Consider the following 21,217-nt stretch of genomic DNA (forward strand, 5'->3'; position numbering starts at 1 on the left):
AAAAGCAAAAAGAACTTTCATGAAGAACTTTTTTTGATAGAAACTTTAATAGCAAAAAGAATTATCATAAAGTAAAATAAATAAGTAGTTAGAAACAAAATAAAATAAAATAAATAAGTATTTTGTTGTAAGTAGAAACAAAATAAAATAAATAAAGCAAAAAAATAAAAAAAAAAGGGAAAAAATAAAAAATGCCACCTACTGGGCCACCACGGCCTAAATACGACTAGAAACCCATCCATGGGCCAGGATTCAGGCCCACAGACATAGTAGTGCAAGATTAGGCCCAGAGGCCTGCAGTGCAGAGGAGTTCAATTGAGATGGCGGGGCAGGGCTTATAAACAGGTCCTGTCGCTCCTCGGCTAGCGTGGTGGGACTAAACATCCCACCGCACCGCGGCTTTGGCAGACGCAGGACATTGGTCCCGGTTGGTGCCACGAACCGGGACCAATGCACACCTTTGGTCCCGGCTGAAAAGAGACCTTTGGTCCCGGTTGGTGGCACCAACCGGGACTAAAGGGGGGCATTGGTCCCGATTGGTGCCACGAACCGGGACCAAAGCTCTGGGTATATAACCAACACTTGTGAAAATTTCCATCTTCATCTCGCAGTTGCCCCTGACGACCCCTCGATGACATCGACGCCGCCAGGCTGCCCCGACGCCACCCGCCGCCACCGCCGTTGCCCGCGCCGGTCGTCGCCGTCGTCGCGCCCTCGCCCGACGTCGTCGCCACGCGCTGTCCCTGCCTCGACGCGCGCCGCCCCTGCCCCGCGCCCTCGCCGTCGCCCGCGCCCGTCGTCGCCCGCGCCCTCGCCGTCGCCGCGCGCCGCTCCTGCCCCAATGTATTTTTTAGATATATGTAATTTTTTATGTATGTTCATATATGTATGTATGTATTTTTTACATGTTTTTGTATGTATGTATGCATTTTTTTCTATTGTAATGATGTTTTAAAAATACATATATGCAAAAGTTAGATTTTTAGAAAAGTTTGTAAAAAAATACATCAAAGTTAGGAAAATTTAGAATGTGCTAAATATGTCAAAAATGTCAAAAATGATGGTTAGATTTTTGTGGTTGTAAAAGAGTTCATGATGTTAATTTTTGTGGTTGTAAAAGAGTTAGGAAAATTTAGAATGTGCTAAATATGTCAAAAATGTTTTTTTGTTCATAGAAAGTTTTTTGTTCATATACAGAAAGTTTTTATATATGACTATGGATATATGAGCAATGATGATCCATGGATGTATGCATTGATATATATGAGAAACGATGTTCATAGAATATTTACCAAGTATATATGTATTTTTGTTCATAGCATTTTTTCCATTTATATATGTATGTGGCTATAGATGGATATATATGAGAAATGATGATCCATGGAAAAGTTTTATATATGCAAAAGTTACATTTTTAGAAAGTTTTTATATATCTAGCTAGGAAAGGAAGAAGAAGAAAAAGAAGGAGAGGAAAAACGAAAATAAGAAGAGGAAGAAAGGAGAAGAAGAGGAGAGGAAGAAGAGGAGAAATAAAAAAGAAGAGGAAAAAAGAAGAAAAAGAAGAGGATAAGAAGAAAGGAATAGAGGAGAAGAAGAAAAATCTATTTTTTCTTCTTCTCCTCTATTCCTTTCTTCTTCTCCTCTTTTTTTCTTCTTTTTTTCTTCGATCTTCTCCTCTATTCCTTTCTTCTTCTCCTCTTTTTATTTCTTCTTTTATTTCTTCAATCTTCTCCTATATTAATATCTTCTTCTCCTCTTTTTATTTCTTCTTCGTCTTCTTATTTTTTATCGGATATGTCGTTGTCGATACACCCCGTGTCCCGATAACTTCAACACGAGGGGGGGTTCGACCTACCCCCTCCCCGATAACATTATTTTCCCATGTATTTATGTCTTCATTGTCAATATAACCCCCTCCCGGATAACTTCGACCGTGATAACTTATACCACGGGAGCACCCCCCGGCCCTCTCGCTCGACCAAAACTCTCGAGGACACCCAAACCCTAGAAAAAACGATGTCGGTCTCCTACCCCCTCCCGCCGCACCCCTACCCTTGAAGCGTTGCCGAGGCCACCCCAAACCCGGAATAAGCTAGGTCTACGTTTGCACTAATATATCCACATGCTGTCATGTTTGTGTAATAATTGCCATGTTGTAATATTTGCAGAAACAATGGATCACGGACGAGTCGAGGAAGCAGAAGAGGTGTTGGGGGACATAATCTTAGCCGGAGGTGATATCTTGTCGTATCTTAACGACAATGATGGTCTGGAAGAACAGGGTGAAGAAGCAGGCTACGGTGATCGAAGAGTGGAGGAGGAAAGACATGATTATGATGGCTCCGGTGACCCAATGTTTGTGAAAGAAGGAGCCCGTGGTGCCGGCTCCGGTGACCGAACAGAGTTCGGCCAGGTAAATATATTAGTTAAGCCTATGCTGACTAGCTAATTGATGCATTCATTGTTTTGGTATGTACACATATTAATTAACACTCGTCTTTCTTCTTTTTTCTAGCCCTCCGGATCGAGCACAACTTCGGTAAAGAGACGAGGCCCGAAGAGAAAGTTGCGCTCGGATGAAAGGTTTGAGATCACAGCAATCGCGCGCGACGGCCAACCGAGTGAACCCATCCGGACAAAGGAAGCATTTGCTTCTCAGTGCGGGGTTCTTGTTACGGACAAGATCCCGATCAGCATCTACCAATGGTATAAGCCTAAGAAGGAAGACCCTGAGGTGTCTTATGTCAATGATATGCAGAAAGATGATCTTTCGACTGAGCTGAAGGCAAATTTCACCCTACCGCCAGAGGAGGATCCGGAGAAGCCAGTTAAAGAGCAATTAATCAAGTCTCGTGCTCTTAAGAAGATGGCAGACCTATTCAGGAGGTGGAAGAATGAGCTGAAAACGTTTGTCGACAAAGAAGAGACACCAGAATTCATCGGCCGGTATGAGAAGATCAGAGATCACTGGCCCGCATTTGTGGCCCACAAGACATCGGAAAAGAGTAAGAAGATGTCAGCGACAAACAAGAAGAATGCTGCGAAGAAGAAGCTTCACCATCGCACGGGGTCAGGTGGCTACCTCAAAGCCCGGCCTAAGTGGGCCAAGGCTGAGAATGATCTGCTTGATAAAGGGATCGAACCAGAGACAATGAACTGGCCAGACCGTTGCCGGACTTGGTTCTTCGGGGCTCGCGGAAAATTGGACCCTGTATCAGGGAGGTGCGTTTCGACGGACGAGCTTTTGAGAATACTAGTCAAGAGGCTTCAGCACTATATCGATGCAGCGCAGCAAAGGACATTCGTTTCAGACAGAGAGAACGACGAGCTCACAATGGCCCTCGGGAATCCTGAGCACCCTGGACGGACACGAGGCACGCCAGGCTCCGTTCGTGGAAGGCTGGTTTTCCGGACGCAGGCGGTTACAAAAGCCAGTAGAGGAGGAAAAAAGTGGAGCAGACCCAAATTCAGAAGCTGCACGAAAGGGTTCAAGCGCTAGAGGAATGAGATGCCAATCGACATGCCGAAACTACCCCCGAAGCTACCCCGCCATCTCAGCGAAGAAGCAGCGTGGCTTCCACCGAGCTGCTTCAGCCGGAGCATGTCTTGACGGCTCCTGCTAGCTACCCCGTGGATGCTATCACGGAGTCTCAACATTGCCACCTTATGACGCAATGGCAGAACTTCAAAGTCAAGGCGGCTGTTGGCTCTATTTTACCTCCTGAACCCGACGCAACCTACCACTGCCGGCCGATTCCAGAAGGATATGCTAGGGTGATGGTGGATGAAATAACGGAGGGATTTGAGGACCTCCGGCTTGACCACCCTACCGTTGAAGGGGAGACTCGGCTGGGTTCTGCTCTGAAGACTCCATGCCTATGGCGGAAGGAGCTCATCAACCTTCCGAACTAGACGCCTCCGGCGAGTAAGGGCACTCCGCCTCCTCCTCCGGCGAGTGATCAGGGCACTCAGCCTCCTTCTCCGGCGCGTGGCGGTACTCCACCTCCTCCTCCGCCTCCTCCTCCGGCGAGTGATCAGGGCACTCAGCCTCCTTCTCCGGCGAGTGGCGGCACTCCGCCTCCTTCTCCGCCTGCGCCGGCGCGCCAGAGCAGCCAGCCTCCTCCTTCTCCGCCTTGTCAGCAAGGGCGGAAGAGACCCGCCGCCGCTCCGGCTGCTCTGGCGTGTCGTAGTCCTTCTCCTCTGCCTCGTAAGCAAGGAAAGAAGACAGCCGCAGCCGCTCCGTCTGCTCTGCCGGCGTCTAGCAGTACAGCCAGAGGCGGGAGGCAATACAGATTCGGTCCTTCTCTGAAGACTCGAGAGAAGTTACCATACGAGAGGACCGAGGAGGAAACCAGGAAGATCGTGCGAGCCGAAGTGACGAACTTCTTTGAAGGGGTGAAAGCAAATAAACATCCACCTCCAGAGGAGAAGGTAGATCCGGTGAAAGCGAAGCGCACTCTGGCTGCCCTGACAAAACCACCAAAGTCTCCACCGAAAGGCAACTATGAGCGCATTATTGCAAAGACATTTGCCGAAGCGGAGCGGTCGGGAAGTACTGTCAGTGATCAAAGGTTAAAAGAACGACGAGCTGGGAAAAAAATTGCCTAGCTCGGCGAACAAGCGAACCAATCGTGCCCCCCGCTCAAGGTGTCTAGCGACATCGTCGCTAATGATCCGAGGATGGTGCCCGGTTATAGCAATCTTGGAGATTACCTGCCCGACGATGTACATTATGATATCTTTGAGGTGGATGAACACAAATACCATTACGGGAAGCCTCTCGTCAAAGATGAAAGATCTCTAACAACAATGATGCGAAGATTACATGATTGGTACATGAAAACCTGCAGAGAGTCTGGGGGGAGGGATACTTTGACGCTGAGAGTTAAACCGGAGCATGACCTCGTTGGAATTGAACTGTTGAATGTTCCATTTGAGGAGTTCTTCCAGTTTTTCAATCAAAAGGCCCTCGATAAATCAACGGTCACTTGCTACTGTCTGTAAGTAGTACTACTTCTGTCATTAAGTCTCTCTATATAGGTCAGCTCTTTCATTGCCTGTATTTATAATTATCCTCACTATATTATGCAGATTGAAGATAGCCGAATTGAAGAAAAGACAAATCAGTGATATTGGGTTCATTAACACAAATCTCATAGATGCAACTGAGGTTAAATATCATGCCGAAAATACCGAGGCCAACTTGCTACGATCGTTGGTAATAAATGAAAACAAAGATATAATACTCTTTTCTTACAACTTCAAGTGAGTGTTACTGTCTTGTGCATATTCGGTTTCCCTTATTAGTCCAGGTTATAGTAATGTAATTGATGACTTATGCATGCGTGCGCAGCTTCCACTATATTCTCCTAGAGATTAAGCTTGAGCAGGGAGTAGTAACCGTCTTAGACTCGAGACGAAAAGATCCTCAGGACTATGCGGACATGACTCAAATGCTCGAGAAGTAAGTTAAATCGATCATTATCCACCATATCAGCAACTTTGTTCATTTCCTGATATCAAGTAATTGTTTTCTTTGTCAGGCAGGGTTTGAAGAAAATTCACCAAAAAAGCTCCGGGACTGCCGAAGAAGCTGCAATTTAAACACCCGAAAGTAAGTACTATAGTAGCATGTTTCGCGCATCTCCTAGTGATTCAAGCGCTAGTTTCATCGATACCATTTAGCATGCTTGCTTATCAGTTTGATTGACCTCTATTTCTTGTAAAGTGGTTGTGGCAGGAATCCGGGAATAATTACTGTGGATACTACGTTTGCGAGTTCATCCGCTACACGACCTGTGAGCGGGGCTACTCTGACGAACAATATGAAGTGCGTAAGCAATAATATTCACAATTTTATTTTATTACCATCATTTGTGTTGAGTTTCATTTATTCATATATATATATATATATATATGTATGTATTGACCCCCTTCTTCAAATTTGATGTTTCGGAAGCGGGATGAACTCCTAGCACCAGATCGTATGCGAGCAATTCAAGAGGAATTGACGGCATTCTTCCTTGACCACGTGATCGCTGAAAACGGAGAATACTATGTGGACCATGTGTTCTTACAATTTAATTAGGAGATTATATTGTAAGAGATAATTATTGTATATATGTAGCCGGTAGTGTTGGATAGATATACGAGAACTTGTTGTTCGACCAATCTCCCGGAGAAGGAGAGGTGGTCGATATCACTTCTCTCTGTATGCATATGTTCATGACGATCTTCTGTTTCCTTCATTTGATTACTAGCTAGCGTGTCTAGACCTCTCCATACGTATATAGTACGTAGCGTCGACCAAGCACGGAGATAAGAGAGGACACTTCTCTCTATTAATTAGCTAGCTAACACAATATATGAAACACCTAAATTAACCCCCCAAAACCCCCAACCCCCCCCTTCAAAAAAAACAAAACCCCCAGCCCCTGAAATGCTGACGTGTGGATGCCTATTGGTCCCGGTTAGTGCCACCAACCGGGACCAAAGGCCCTCCTGCCTGGGCTCGCCGCACCGGCCACGTGGAGGCCCATCTGTCCCGGTTCGTGTAAGAACCGGGACTAAAGGGTTAGGGCATTAGTAACGACCCTTTAGTCCCGGTTCAAAAACCGGGACAAAAGGCCCTTACCAACCGGGACAATAGGCCTTTTTTCTACTAGTGTAAACATGACGATGGCTGAGTAAGTGTTTTACATGATCCCCAAGATTACGCAATCACATCAACCCCACTTAAGAGTATGGTTTTCCTATGACTAAAAAACATTTGACTCTTCAGATAACCGACACCTTTTCGGGGGGTTTTAGGGGGGGGGGGTGTCAAGGAACTCCATAATATATCATCGAGAGACCAATGTCTCGAGTGTGGCACCCAGCACAACGAACCGGTCGCCCCATGTCGAGCCCAGGGATCAATGTCTTCTGAAACACGGTACAACTTGATACAAAATGAAACCACGATTTATTGAAATACTCGGAGGACAAGGTCTTATCTTATAATACTCTTGCGAGTCAAGGGGGCACTACTCATGCGGTAATATTATATATGCACATTATTCCTCAACCACTCGACCTCGATCTTCTCGTAGTGGAAGGGGTATTACACAACAAAATAGTGTGACGATGGCAGGACTCCAATCCAAAGGGATATTGTTGAGACACATCCTAGTTCGCGTACTCGGGATCCTCGAGGTATCCAGCTACGACATCTCCTGCATTTGGCATGGTAAGCCAGGTTAGTACTTTGAATGTACTCACAAACTCAATAATAGTCCAGAAGCAAGAAAGCAAGCAAGAACATGACAGATCAACATGAAACAGGTTAAAGTTCTAGATAGTAAGTAAAACAAATAACCTATAATAATGAAGTAAACATGGCTTGCCCGTTTAAGGTCCCATGGACCATCTCCCGGCATGATCTCCGATCGTCTGGTTTACTTCTCATGACCACCTCGGCTCTTTCTAGCATTAACCTTTCCAACTCTTCCCTCTTAGTTTCCTTTATTCATGGATTTGATCAAATAGTGTGACTTAATACGAACGGTGCCCACTATTGAGGACTCGGCTCTTCGAATAGATTTTTACGCTCTACAGAGGTTGTACACTTTACCGACACCATGGACAATGATGAGTGTTATTTTTACACTCCTCTACTCTTAGTTTAAACTGATATATTTCATTAAAATCGAGATATTCGCTCCGTATTACCACTAATGACTAATGAATGCATAAGATTCCAAAAATTCCTTCTTTATTTTGTTTACACAGGAAATGGGCTATTTATGGACGAAATCAAGTCATGCCATGAGAGTAAAGCAGGAGAGAGAAGAAATCAAGTGGAGGCGCAACCAGAAGAAATAGAGTAAAAGACGGTGTATCATGCGACCGCGGCCACTCGCATGAGCCGTATGGTGTGGAAACTGATGCCTCTCGTGCACCTGAACAAATTTTATAAAAGGGTCGAGGCCGAAACATTAACAGAACAACCATGAGAGGAGCCACAGAACAGAGTCATTTTCATCAACCCTAACCGCCGTCATTTTCTATCTCCATAGCCACCATCTCCATCTTCACCATAGTTCATCCTCCTCTAGTCATACTTGTAATTGTGTAGAACACACGACTTCCATTGTAAGACATGTTATCAATCAATCTATCTTTATGATATCCACGTGTGAGTAGTTTGGTAAGGTATGAATTGTGGCAAGAGCCTTGCAACCAATAGATGTATTGCGCTTTTTCTTTGAATGTATTTGTGAAAATTCAAAATTTATTTGGTTTGAAAGCTATGTGATTTTTATTCGATTGTAAACTATTTATTATTGCGATGTAAAATTTATGTGATTTAAACTTTGGGCAATGTTAAGATTTGTATGCAAAAATTATGTATAAATATGACATACCGACAACGGTCAAAATGCGTCGGCGAGTTGAGCGAACTGGTTATCAAAACGCGGACGGAGCCGAACTTCATCTTACAGACCAATCCAAACAGACAAAAAAATGATCAAATCCAAGTCCGTTTGAGCGTTGGAGTTGCCCTAATACGTAGGCACATGGCTCACATGCGTCGCTCACATCGTCGTGCAAGCAGACAAGCATACAGACAAGCGGACGAGCAGTCTCCGTGAAAACGACCATCGGCCGGCCGGCCTCAGCCTGTCCGTCCTATCTTCCCACTCACAGATACCGTTGTTCCCAAAGCTCACAGCGCCACCAACAACCACACACCGCTACTACACCCGTTGCCCAAGATCGGAGGCTCCATGGCGCCCTCACGCAGAGCGGGCCGGCTCCTCTTCCTCCCCCTCGCGCTGGTGCACCTCCTCTCCTCCTGCCCGCACACCACCAGCGGCGCGCCCAACACGGCACCGCTCTCCGTGCTCTGCAACGGCGCGGTGTACGGCGCCGGGGACCCCTTCGCGGAGAGCCTCGCCTACGTGCTGGCCGACCTGCTGGCCGCCACGCCGCAGTCCCGCGCCCGCGACGCGTACACCATCTCCCCGTACCCGAACGCGTTCGCCTACGGCCACGCCGCGTGCCGCGCCGGTCTGACGGGCGTGGACTGCGCGAGCTGCCTCGGCTCCGCCGTCAGCCAGATGAACGCCACCTGTGGCCACGCCGTCGGTGCGAGGGCCGTGCTCGTGGATTGCAGCGTACGGTACGAGCAGTACGCCTTCGTGGCTTAGCTACCGCCCGGCCGGCCGGCCGGCGTCCTCTCCCTGTGTTGGCACGTCCGCGTAGGTGTGTGTAGCCTATGGTTTGGCTGATGGAAATTTGGGCTGCCGATTCAGTTTAAGATTCTACGGTGAAACATGTGTTGTTCCGTTTTGCTCTGCACACATGTGTTCTAGTGTTTGTATCCCAATTTGTATTGTGTTGTTGTTCTTCTCAAAAAAAAAAATGTATCTCCTCCCAGCCTCTAAACATGTAAGGCAAGGCCCAAAACATTTTATGAGCAGGGTACACTAAATGACCAATAAAGATGGGATGTAAAACAGTACGACTAAGTCATCATCCTCCCACAGCAAATGTTTTTTTTGAGAAAAAACTTTAGATCTATTCATTAAACAACATGGTAGTACAAGAACACTAAAAGCAACAGTCCAGGTTCATAGACCATCTAATGATGAACCGAAGGCGTGCCTCCGTCATTATCCCTCCCTCACCGAAGCGAGGCAAACTGTGACATCCCTAGTCTGGTAATGGCCTAGGTTAGCTATTCTTGAATGCATCATGTTCAAATTTCTCTTAAACATGAAATGGTGAATGATCAAACCCTAGCACCACATTAATAAAATAGGTTCATCTAAAATATTTTTAATTGAACCTAAAATGCCCTTGAAAAATGTTAATGATTTAAGGTAAAATGTAAAACCCTTAACCAGAGATTATGCACATTTTTGCATGGCATTTAGGAACTTTTGAATTGACCTATATTGTATTTGAGTTAGAGCTAATTAATCCTAAAGAATAGTTTTATAGCTCCAAATAATTTGAAACTTGGTGAGGGCCTCTGGAATAGTTCAGTTAGTGCCCACAAAAAGTTTCAGTTTTTTCAAAAATGATTTGGTTTGAAAATCAAATCAAACAAATTACAGAAAATAGAAAACAGAAAGAAAAATAAGGAGAGAGAGAGAGAGAGAGAGAGAGAGAGTGTGTGCTCACCTGGCCACCCAGCCCATCAGGAGAAGGGGGTCTTCTTCCTCCCGCCAGTCGAATGCAGATCGTCAAGAGAACAAACCATGGTTATATGGATCCTGTTCTCACAAACTTCTCAAAGGTCCACGGAAGATTGATTGATTGATATCTTTCTGATTATTACACGTCACCAGTTATGTATCGAAAGCAAAAGCACCCCTTGATCAATGTAACACGAAGAATATTTGTATGAGTTGCATGTAATTATAACAAAGAAATTATGGCTGATGGAGAAAGAGGGAGGTTGAAATGGTAAATGTCTGCAAACAAGAAGTATGTGGCGATGGACATTTTCTGATAGCTAGTTATTTGTTTTCACAAGTTCTTTATTTTTCCGTGGCAACACATGGGCAGTTACCTAGTACTACTTAAAAGATGTGTAACGTTCCCTCTCCCCTCTTACGTCGCCCACCTTTCGTCCACCCCTCCACGTATGAGAACCCCCACCCTCACTGATTTCTCTTCCTCCACCGATTTTCCACCCCCTTCCACCGGTTTTTCTCTCTTACTGCTTTTTCATCTACGCGTGAAAACCCGGTGTATCCCAAATATGCTCATTACAGTAATCAATCAATTCACATATGTTAAGGCCATAAACTCATGAAAATCTCAAATATAACAATTATGGTAACCAATCAATTCACGTATGTTAAGGTTATAAACTTGTGGGGAAAGCAAATAATCAATCAAGCTCTGCCGTAAACTCATTGAATCTCTTATGTATAAGGCCATAAATCATGGTGTTATCCCGATGTGATTCATACCTACCAAAAATCGTGAATTCAAGCTAGAATTGTTTACGTTGAGCTATGGTTATACACATACATGATTGATGTCATACTACTAGAATATGTATTGACCCATTGCAACACACGGGCAAATACCTAGTAGTCGGGATGCCGCGGTGCAATTCATCATTACTACGCCATGCTTTCGATGCAGCGGTACCACCGCCGAGCGCACGTACTATGCAGCGCGCGTGGCCCAAGCGGCCGCCGGCGAGGACCCGTGCGCAGAGGATAGGGAGGAGGATGGCGATGATCTCATCGATTCTACGGAGGAGCTCGTGGACACCGGCACCGAGGTCGCCACCGTGAGTGGCCGAGAACCTCGAGGTGGAGGCGCCGCTCAAAGCTGAGCTCATCGGCAACCCCGATTTTGCATCTGAGCTCATCGCAAACAAGAAGATTAAACCGAATTATAAACATGGTGATGCAACCTGGTAGGACTACTACTTCAACCTGAGGTGCAACTGAATTTAGAATAACAGAGTTATGACCATATGTCCAAATCAAGAAGTGCTGCAACTTCAAAATCATCAGGATTTGCCTTAGAAGACCGTCGACCCGAATGAATACAAGAAGGAAATTTGCATTAATAAAAATTATCCATTGCAAGAATCGCAGAACAGACAACCATAGGATCGGTTCCAAGTTTGTAATTCAATCAGTCAATCATATTTCATCAACCTTCATGCTACTAAGAGCATCTCCACTCACCCCCCAACAGGTCCCAGGTCGCTTTTTTATCACCGGCTCCAAAAAATGGCCGAGTAGCGCCCCCAGGAGCCCAAATTTCGCCGCTTAGGGCCGAAATTGGCGCCGACGGAACCGGGCCGAACCCAGCTCGCTGGGGGCCGACTGTGGGCACCGGCGAAAGAAAAATGGCGCCAAAACTTCCCGCGCCAGATTCCCACCCGTGGGCCCACCGAGTAAGCGACTAGGCATTATCGTCCTCATCTCATCACCTCGGCTCCCGCGCGAATCAATGCCAAGGCTGCCGCAGGTCAGCCTTCCATTGATCACAGGCGGAGTAGTGAAGGCGAGCCGCCGCGTGTCCCACCCTTTCCCGCCACGCGTCCGCACTACTGCCATCCTGCTTGCCCTCGTCAAGCCCGAGCCCAGCGTCGGTGCAGCCGCGGCGGCGACCTCATCATAAATGAGGGCCGTCGCCAACCTTCACCTTCCCGCGGCCATCTTCGCCTGGTCAGGCCGAAGAAGGAGCCGGTGATGCCCGTGGTGGTCAAGCAAGAACACGTGGAGATGGCTGCCGACCTCGAAACCGGCCTGAAATGGGCGCGCGACGACTATGTGCGGGAGGAAATGGAGCGCCAGTGCCGCGCTTTGGAGGAGATCGTCGAGCGACGCCGAGGCCGGGAAGAGGGTGGCGTCATCGTCCTCGACAGCGACGAGGAGGAGGCCCCGGCGCCGACCAACCCCGTTCACAGCAGCGATCCAGGGCAGGACTGCAGCGAGGACGGCGGCGTGCAGGATGACGGCAACGCTGACGACGGCGGTGGCGGCGACTACACCGCCTTCTACAAGCTCCTCGGCATGAACTAGGTTCGGGATGGCGGCCGCGTAGTTTTTTTTAGTTTTTATGTATGCCTTTAAATTTATACAAATATGAATGAGACCGCCTAAATTTCGTCCAAAATTGAGTCATTTTCTTCGAATTTGAGCCCAATTTGCATTTGAAAAAACGGGATCTGGATGCCAACCTGGGGCGGCTTTTGAGAACCCGAGCGCCCCACGGCGAAAATATCGCCGGTTAGCCCGCGGGAGCGCTATTTCAGAACCTGGTGGCCGAACGGCTGGAGATGCTCTAACACCTCAATCGTGCTAATGAGACCTCAATTGATAACAACAAATCCAAGAACTGCCGATCGAATCAAAAACAGCTAATCTTGGGACTTCAAAAACGTATAAAGGGTAATATAGTCATTTCACATGTCGTACTTCCTTCTGTTTGTATGGTGTGTAGTATACGTACAGGACTCCATCAGATTGGGCCGGCCCATGAAGATAGACTATAGCAGTGCTTGAAAATGAAAAATAAAACAGCGCCTGCAAGAGCTCGAACTCAGGACCTCCAGACTACGGCAAACGTGGTAAAACCAGCTACCCTAGCAACCCGTTTTGCCTAAAAAGTAGCGCGAAGCCTTAAGGATAAGAACAAGGCAGAATATTTTTAAAAACTTCCAACGTAAAAATATTTTTTTGAAAACAAAACGTGATTTTTTGTGAATCCCAATCACTTTACAGATTTTTGAACAAATATATAATAAACTGAAACATTTTCTTAAAACCATGAACAACTTTGAAATGCTAATATTTTTAAAAAACGGAACATTTGTATAATTCCAAATTTCTATGGAAACACAAACAACTGTTGGAACATGAACGTTTTTTGCAACTCCAGAAAAGAAATGGAAAAACAACAAACATTTTTGTAACAGAAGCCTAAGACCATCATTTTTTGAAATTTTTGAAAATAATATGAAAACAGGAACATTTATTGAATTCCAAACAAATTATAACACATGAACATTTTTTGGAATCCCAATCATTTCTCTAACAGTTGTGAAATTTTTGAATAAACATATTTTGAACAATTTTTGGAAAACACTAACTTTTTCTGAAATTCTTGATTATTTTTTTGAGAAATGACAAACAAAATTTGAAGACATGTAAAGTTAGAACATTTTCTTACTTTTTTGAACAAATTAAAATGCCGATAAATGGCCGGAGGTGTCGCGACTTGCATATGGTGTCAGAAATCATTCAAACCTGGCATGGATGCCTATCATGGGCATGCCCACCTGCTTGCAAAATGTTGGGTTCATTTCAAGAATGTCCAAAAACATTTTTGTTTCTTTTTAATAACCGAATTCAAATCAGGTTCAGTATTGAACCGTATAACTGAAAGAAAAAACTGAAATCCAGGCATCCAGTACGAGGCCCCCTCTCGCGTGTCACCCAACACCAAAAGCTCAATCGCACACACGTGTCCAGCCATGCAGGATACAAATGGCCCAATGCATGCTTTGTTCCCCACGTGATAGCTAAACCAGCTAAGCTATTGTGGATTTGAAATAAGTTCATCAATGCTGGAAAAAATATTCATCTCGAAATTTTTCCAAAAAGGTCCACCCAAAAAGTTGGAAAAATAAGCTCGAGAAATTGAAAAGGATTGAAAAATTTGAGAACAAATTCATGATTTTTTTATTTTAAAATTTTCACACATTTGAAATAACAAGAAAAAATAAAATGGAAAACAAAGGAAAAATGAAATAAAAAGGAAAACAAACTAGAATAAAGCTCTTTTTAAAAAACATGAAAACCTGGCCTAAAACTTCACGAAGTTACATTTGCCACATAATAAGCCAGAAAGAAAGCAAGTGTTCAAGTTGTGTCCATAAAATTGTTCAGAAAGTTACTTCTTAAGTTTGCACGCTCCTCATATCTCTTTAAAATGATTGAAAATGTTGTTCAAAGGAATATACTTAACATTTTGAACTAACATATATCTTTTTTTTGAAATGTTCATGCTTTTAAAAAATGTTGTTCAAATTTTCGAAATATGCCATGCTTCTAAAAAACTGAAATTTTCGAAAATCGTTGGATTTTGAAACATGATTTGATTTGTACAATTTTATTCAGAATTTCCAACAAATGTTTGAATTTTTTGAAAAGGTACCTAAATTCTGCATTAGTGTTAGTTCTTAAGTATGTGCACTCCTCGTTTTGCACAAAGATTAGTCAGATTAACTGGTATGCCACTCACGGTTGTGCAAGAGATCTGTGGTTAGATTCCTAGCTGGTTTTTTTGTTGTGATTTTTCACAGCCCGCAAGAGGCGCGCTCCTTGGTGTTAGTTTTTAAGATTCGACGGTTATTGATTTACACAGTCATTAGTCGGGTCAACTGGTGAGCCACTCAGGCTTGCTGCAAGAGGTCTGCAGTTCGAATCCTGATATCTCCACTTGATTTGGTTTTCTTTTCAATTTTTACATCCTGTGAAGGGCCGTGCTTACTATAGCAATCACCATTGGGCCCGGCCCAGCCCGGCGGGGGTTGGGTGTCGTATACATGCTGACGAAAAAAAAGATAATCATCAACTAAAAAAATAAAAAAAGACCATCCTACCCTTTATTATGAAGAGGTATAAACAGATCTCCACCGTTGATGTGTTTAGGGGGGGTTGTACCGAAGAAGAAATGTACCTGTAAACCACCGCCGGTCTCACAAAAAGCTGCAATGCAAAGATTCATCGCAAGATCTTTGTCCTTATCCACGCGCGCCTTCTCACGGTCGCTCCTCGGCCTCGCCTCCTCGTGCTCCCCGGCGCTTCTTGCCCGCGAACAAGTTATCCAAGCAAGGGCACTCCTCTAGGGCGGGCCCATAGGCGCCGCAAAAGGGGCGACCACCCCGAGCTCCAAGAGGGGACAGGCCCAACTAAAACTAATAATATTAAGAACTATCCAAGTATACATTACATCTGAAAGATTATTAAATGGATAAAATAGAACCTCAATTTGCAGAAGCGTAAGTTCACACCACATACCGATAAGTTACACCACACATAGGCAAACCAATCCGACTGGCAAAGTTGAGTTCAAGTACATTAGTCTCTCTTTACGATGCACGTCTTATAATATCATAATGAAAATTATGACAACTAGATTTGAATGTTTAAACCAATGCATAATTTTTAATTCGATAAATGTGTAGGCATCTCATTTGCACCAAATCAAATCAAGTGAATATGGACGAGCATGTTAGGTAATCGAATCATGCGTAAAAGTATAATCAACAACATTTTTGGTTCTTCGATGATTCTATTACTAAAGCCAAGTTGCAATCCAAGTTTTTTTCTATGCCCTAGAAGTTTCCATGAATATAACTGCCTAATATACACTAGAAACCACTATTAAAATATTTCTTAGTGTGTTCATAATTTAGAAATCTCTATCATAATATTCATTATAATATTAAAAGATATATGAACACAAGCATAGATATGCAAATGTGTATACAGTATATCGTTTATGGAATATTAAAAAATAAATATGAAAGATTGTTTTAACAATAAAGAGAAAAATTGGTACATCATTAATTTTTTCATTTTGTAGAATTAAAATTTTCAATGATATACATTACAACTGCATACCAATGAATAATATAACTATTATTCAAAAACATTTTATGTTTTAAGTAATGGAAAAATAATAATTACAACTGTAATATGATACACATAGTTTAAAATAAGTATAAACGTTTAGTATGAAAAACAATTGTTTTACTTTTTTTGGATGGGATGTCCATAGTATTGTTTTGTCGGATTTGCAAGAATTCAAAAAACAGAGTCGGATCAAGAATTCCGACGACTTCAAGATTCCTAAGAAAAAGAATCGCTATGCACGGGGAAATTGCAGTTAGTCATGCTCCGCCGCCGTGCTCTGATCACCGCCAACCGCCTCCCTGTGGAAGAACATCGAGCTCGCTCTCGGGTCCGGGCCTGCGCGTCCTTGCCCTGTTCCGTGACGGCGCTCGCGGGGGATGGTTCTTCGTATGCCTCCGTGCAGAAGCCTGACGCGCTGATGTCCGCCGCAGCGGCGCGCCCGCCGGTGTGGGGACGGTCTTCGTCTTCGTCGTCCTCCTCCTCGCGCCGTGGCAGCACAAAGAGGGGATCCCGCGGGCGTGGGCCGCGATCCCCCGTGCCGGGTGCTGCCACGAGGCAGCCGCCTCTGCAGCCATCCCCGCCGTCGAGCTCTAGCTCAGGCTCAGGGTCCGCAAACGCCATGAGGCACAGGTCGATGCGCCTTCGGGTGGCTTCATCGCCGAGCCTCTCCTCGCGCAGCCGCAGGTGAGGGGTGGCGCGGCCCGCGCCCACGCTCCTGGAGCGAGCGCACATCGCCTCTGCGGCGGCCCTCCTCCCCCGCACAGGGACAGATCTGGGAGGGCAGACTGCGGGAGCGCGGCCAGCCATGGCCGCTGGGCCTAGCAGCGGCAGGAACACCATCATCATCGAGCTCGCCATCAAAGAGGCGAGGGCGCAGGGCTGTGGGCGTTGCCGTTGCCAATGCCGTTCAGTTGCGGTGGCGGTGGCGGTGGCGGTTGCTGTGTGGAATATGTGGCGGCCCGACTATTTATTTGTACGGAGAAGTTTGGGCCGCACAGGCCGAGCTCCATTGAGCTCTTTATTTTTCTTTTTCAGCGAAAATACCTTTTCTACATCTCACAAAAATCTGAAAAAAAGTTTTCATGTACAAATATATTTGTGGTATATATGTATAAAATTTCATGAACATATATATATATATATATATATATATATATATATATATATATATATATATATATATATATTTAAATAGGATTTTTCTTTGTTCTATTTGTGTCGGATATTTCTCTTTTTATTCCTTTTTCCCGCAAAAAAGATAATTCTCTTTTTTTGTGAAGAATGCAAATAATCTAATTAGTTGATGAAACTTTATACATAGTTCAAGAATACGCACATGTATTCATAGGAAAAAATTGAAATTTTTGTAAACTTATAAATATAATTTGATGTTTTTTTTTTTGCAAAACAAGCTCCATGGAGCTCGGACTTTGCAACCCCACGCTCATGTACCAAAGCTGCGTGCTCATTTAAAGAGGGAAAATCCGGCTCTAAGATAAACTGGTGGCTTTCAATTCTACGAAGTTTCGCACATATGCAATATAAATGTGTGCGTGTTTGTACAAAAAAGTCGACTTTTTTTTGCTTGGTAGAAAATGTTATTTTAATGGGCGCCATGGTGCTGGTTTTATAGGTGTCACTGTGTTTTCGTCCCAGGGATGCCTTGAGCTCGATTTCCCCTTTCTAGTTTCCGTTGAACCTTGGTAAGACAATTGTATTTCCGTTGAACTGGGAAGTATCTGTTAAAAAAAATCAAATTATTCAAAGAAATAGTTGTATATTATAAAAATGTTCATTGTGTTTGAGATTAACTTTTACCATATGTAAGAAATAGTTGTATATTATAAAAAAACACAAATTTAGGGGTCTACATTGAGATGTCCTAAAATTTTACGCCCAAGACCCTAACATTTTGCAGTAAATACCCTAAAGCTTTTGTTTTCTTACAAAAAAATAACAAAATTTCAACAAGTCATGACAATTTTCACTAGAAATTTCGGCAGCATAACGTGTGGGGTGGATTAAGAAATGCATCCTAAAGCGGCACTACATGAGTGAAAAGCAATTTTGGCCAGTAGAAAGAATGGATTGGTACATGACTGAAAGCAATTTTGCCATTGTACAAGTTCTCTGGGATCAGACTACTCTGACCATGGGATCAACATACTCAACCGGTTCGACCCGAGTATGTGACAGCCAGCACCCATCTCCTTCACCGTCCGGAAGAGCGGCACTACATACGGTTCAGCACCACCGGCACACATGCTTTGCTGCTAGAGCTCCTCATACTAATTTTCTTCTTTTGCACCTGGAGTCCTGACAAGTCATGTGAATTTGTCCGCGTAGGTGTGTCTTGGTACGTCCGCGTAGGTGTGTGTAGCCTATGGTTTGGCTGATGGAAATTTGGGCTGCCGATTCAGTTTAAGATTCTACGGTGAAACATGTGTTGTTCCGTTTTGCTCTGCACACATGTGTTCTAGTGTTTGTGTCCCAATTTGTATTCTGTTGTTTTTCTTCTCAAATTTTTTTTTTATCTCCTCCCAGCCTCTATAAGGCAAGGCCCAAAACATTTTATGAGCCAGGTACACTAAAGGATCAACAAAGATGGGATGCAAAACAGTACGACTAAGTCACCATCCTCCCATAACAAATGTTTGTTTTCAGAAAGAACTTTAGATCTATTCATCAAACAACATGGTAGTACAAGAACACTAAAAGCAACATAAGTTACATCTAGGTTCATAGACCACCTAGTGACGAGACGAAGGCATGCCGTCGTCATTGCCCCTCCCTCACCAAAGCCAGGCAAACCTTGTTGTAGTAGATAGTTAGGAATTTGTCATGCTAAGACCCCAAAGGACCAATGAAGCAGAATAGCAACCATCGCTGATAAAGAGAACCGTAGATTAGAAGGATCCAACCTGTAGACACACAAATGTAGACGAACAAATACCAAATCCATATAGATCCACTGAAGAAAAACACCGATCAAATCTCGCAAGATCCGCCGAAGACACACGTCCACACCCATCGACGACACTAGACGCACCACCAGGACGGGAACTAGGCAGCGAGAACCTTGTTTCATCTTAAGGGAGCCGCCATCGCCTCCCCTTCCTGAGCGGGACATAAACCCTAAACAAACTCAAAAGAACACGTAAATACATAATAGGAGTCCTCCCACAGGCAAGGACAGGGATCCATCGCGCCTTCATGCCCTTAGGGCCACAAGAGGCAAGGCAGATCGATGGCGACGCCGGCTGGAGGTGTGGAAACCTTAGTTGCTGGAATCACTCCCGGGGAGAAAACAACTGATAGTACCCTAGAACAAAGTTATAGTACTCCATAACAAATGTTTTAAGTGCCTCCCTGGCTGAACTCATAAAATTTAACTCCTCAAACACATCCTCAAACTTTAACACATCAAATTTGAGGAGTTAAAAGAATGCAAACCTAACCAAACTCCCAAATTTAACTCCTCAAACGAACCAGACCTCATATGAAAGCCCCTCTCCCTCTTCTTCTTCTTCTTCTTCAAACGAACCGGCGGCCACTTTTTAGGGTAAGTTTTCTTCATATACGTGAAATTTTGCATTTTGTAAGTGTTCCCCTGTGACGTAGCTTTGCTCGTGGTCCAGTCTACATTGAGGAATGCCAACGGGTTAGGGACGATGAGGAGGAGCGCCGCCATGGCAAGATACGACAAAAAGCGAAGAAATGAAGGAAAAAATCATCACATTCTTGCTAGGATCTAACTGGAATTTTTCAGACAAAGGTTGGCGGAGCTATGAGGTGTCAGCCAGCCATCGGGGTGGTCGTCGTAGGCAAGGAATACGGCGAGGGCAGCTCCAGAGGAACGAACAAGTTAATTGTCACGAGTCGAGTCGATCTAGTCGAGTCCATACTACTCTGGCTTGCAAATGGCTGAGCAACATTGAGAGGCGGTCGCGCGTGTGAGAGCAAATCTTTTGGCGAGACTTGTGTTCGCTCTCTCAAAATTGTAAGGTCACCCTCGTTTCTCCCCAGTTTTTTTGATACATTAAAGTTTTCGAGAGTTCACCTAGGTGGTGCTTAACTCCTTAAAAGGAAAACTGAGGAGTTATAGCCTTTAGGAGTTCAGATAGAGTTGCTTTAAGCCTATGCAAAAGGTTAACGTTATGGCGATAATACTTGCCTCGCGCTATAGCACTCTCTTTTAACATTTTTTTTTTGTGATAACGCTTTAAGTAATGCATTTAGGTGGGGACTCTATCCCCCGTTGATTGTTAAAAAATATCAGCGGATAGGAAGCTGAGAAACCATCTCATATGACCAGACTAGATGCTCAGACATTCGCGATGCGAATAGGATGACCACAAATTCGGCTATGCACCAAAATGATAACATTTAGTTCTTTTTGGGAGGGGGTGGAATTTCAATCAAGATGAGATGAGTGTCATCCTTCGAAATCGATTTTGACCCTGAAAACATGTATCTCCGGTATATCCCATTTTTCACACAAAACCAATCAAGAGGTTCAGACGAGATTCATCTTCTAAAATCGACTAAAATCCAAGAACAATGGAGACGAGAAGAAAAATGTAGGTGTGACACCATCGTACTCCGCCGCCTGGAAAAGTCGAACTATATTCACATCGTTCAATTCCAAGAAATCCAAGAAATTGCTCCACGCTATTCATTCACAAGGTTCATTTCCAAAAACCCGATCTGGGGTACTCTCGCATGATTCAGTCTGGCCCGTGTATTTGTAGGCGAAGTTTGGGCTAGAATATTCAACGCTCGCTCCGAAAAAGAAAAACACGGCCCTTCACTGAGAGGACACCCACTAGTGTAGAACAAGCCTTTATCACCGGTTTGTAAGAGCCTTTAGTGCCGGTTCTGCAACCGGCACTATGGAGTGGAGACTAAAGCCTCTCCCCCCCTAGTACCGGTTCGGCACGAACCGGCGCTAAAGTGCCACCACGTGGCACGAGCCAGGCCCGGGTGCTGGTAGACCACTAGTATCGGTTGGTAGCACCAACCGGTACTAAATGTTTAGGGGGTTTTGGTTT

At 44.5% G+C, this 21,217-nt stretch overlaps 1 protein-coding gene across 1 annotated transcript; it reads left to right on the forward strand.

Annotated features, from left to right (window-relative positions):
- The first annotated feature begins 8,658 nt into the window (after positions 1 to 8,658).
- On the forward strand, positions 8,659 to 9,505 carry LOC109748620 (antifungal protein ginkbilobin-like protein). The gene has a single exon (XM_040401687.3). It carries the CDS (start codon positions 8,769 to 8,771, stop codon positions 9,189 to 9,191), a length of 423 nt encoding a protein of 140 aa, XP_040257621.1. The 5' UTR covers positions 8,659 to 8,768; the 3' UTR covers positions 9,192 to 9,505.
- Positions 9,506 to 21,217: the final 11,712 nt, after the last annotated feature.

This window comes from Aegilops tauschii, chromosome 2, assembly GCF_002575655.3.
Source record: "Aegilops tauschii subsp. strangulata cultivar AL8/78 chromosome 2, Aet v6.0, whole genome shotgun sequence".
Taxonomy (NCBI): domain Eukaryota; kingdom Viridiplantae; phylum Streptophyta; class Magnoliopsida; order Poales; family Poaceae; genus Aegilops; species Aegilops tauschii.

Coding starts and splice junctions, on each gene's coding strand:
- LOC109748620 (XM_040401687.3), top strand. CDS start 8,769: ATGGCGCCCTCACGCAGAGCGGGCCGGCTCCTCTTCCTCCCCCTCGCG.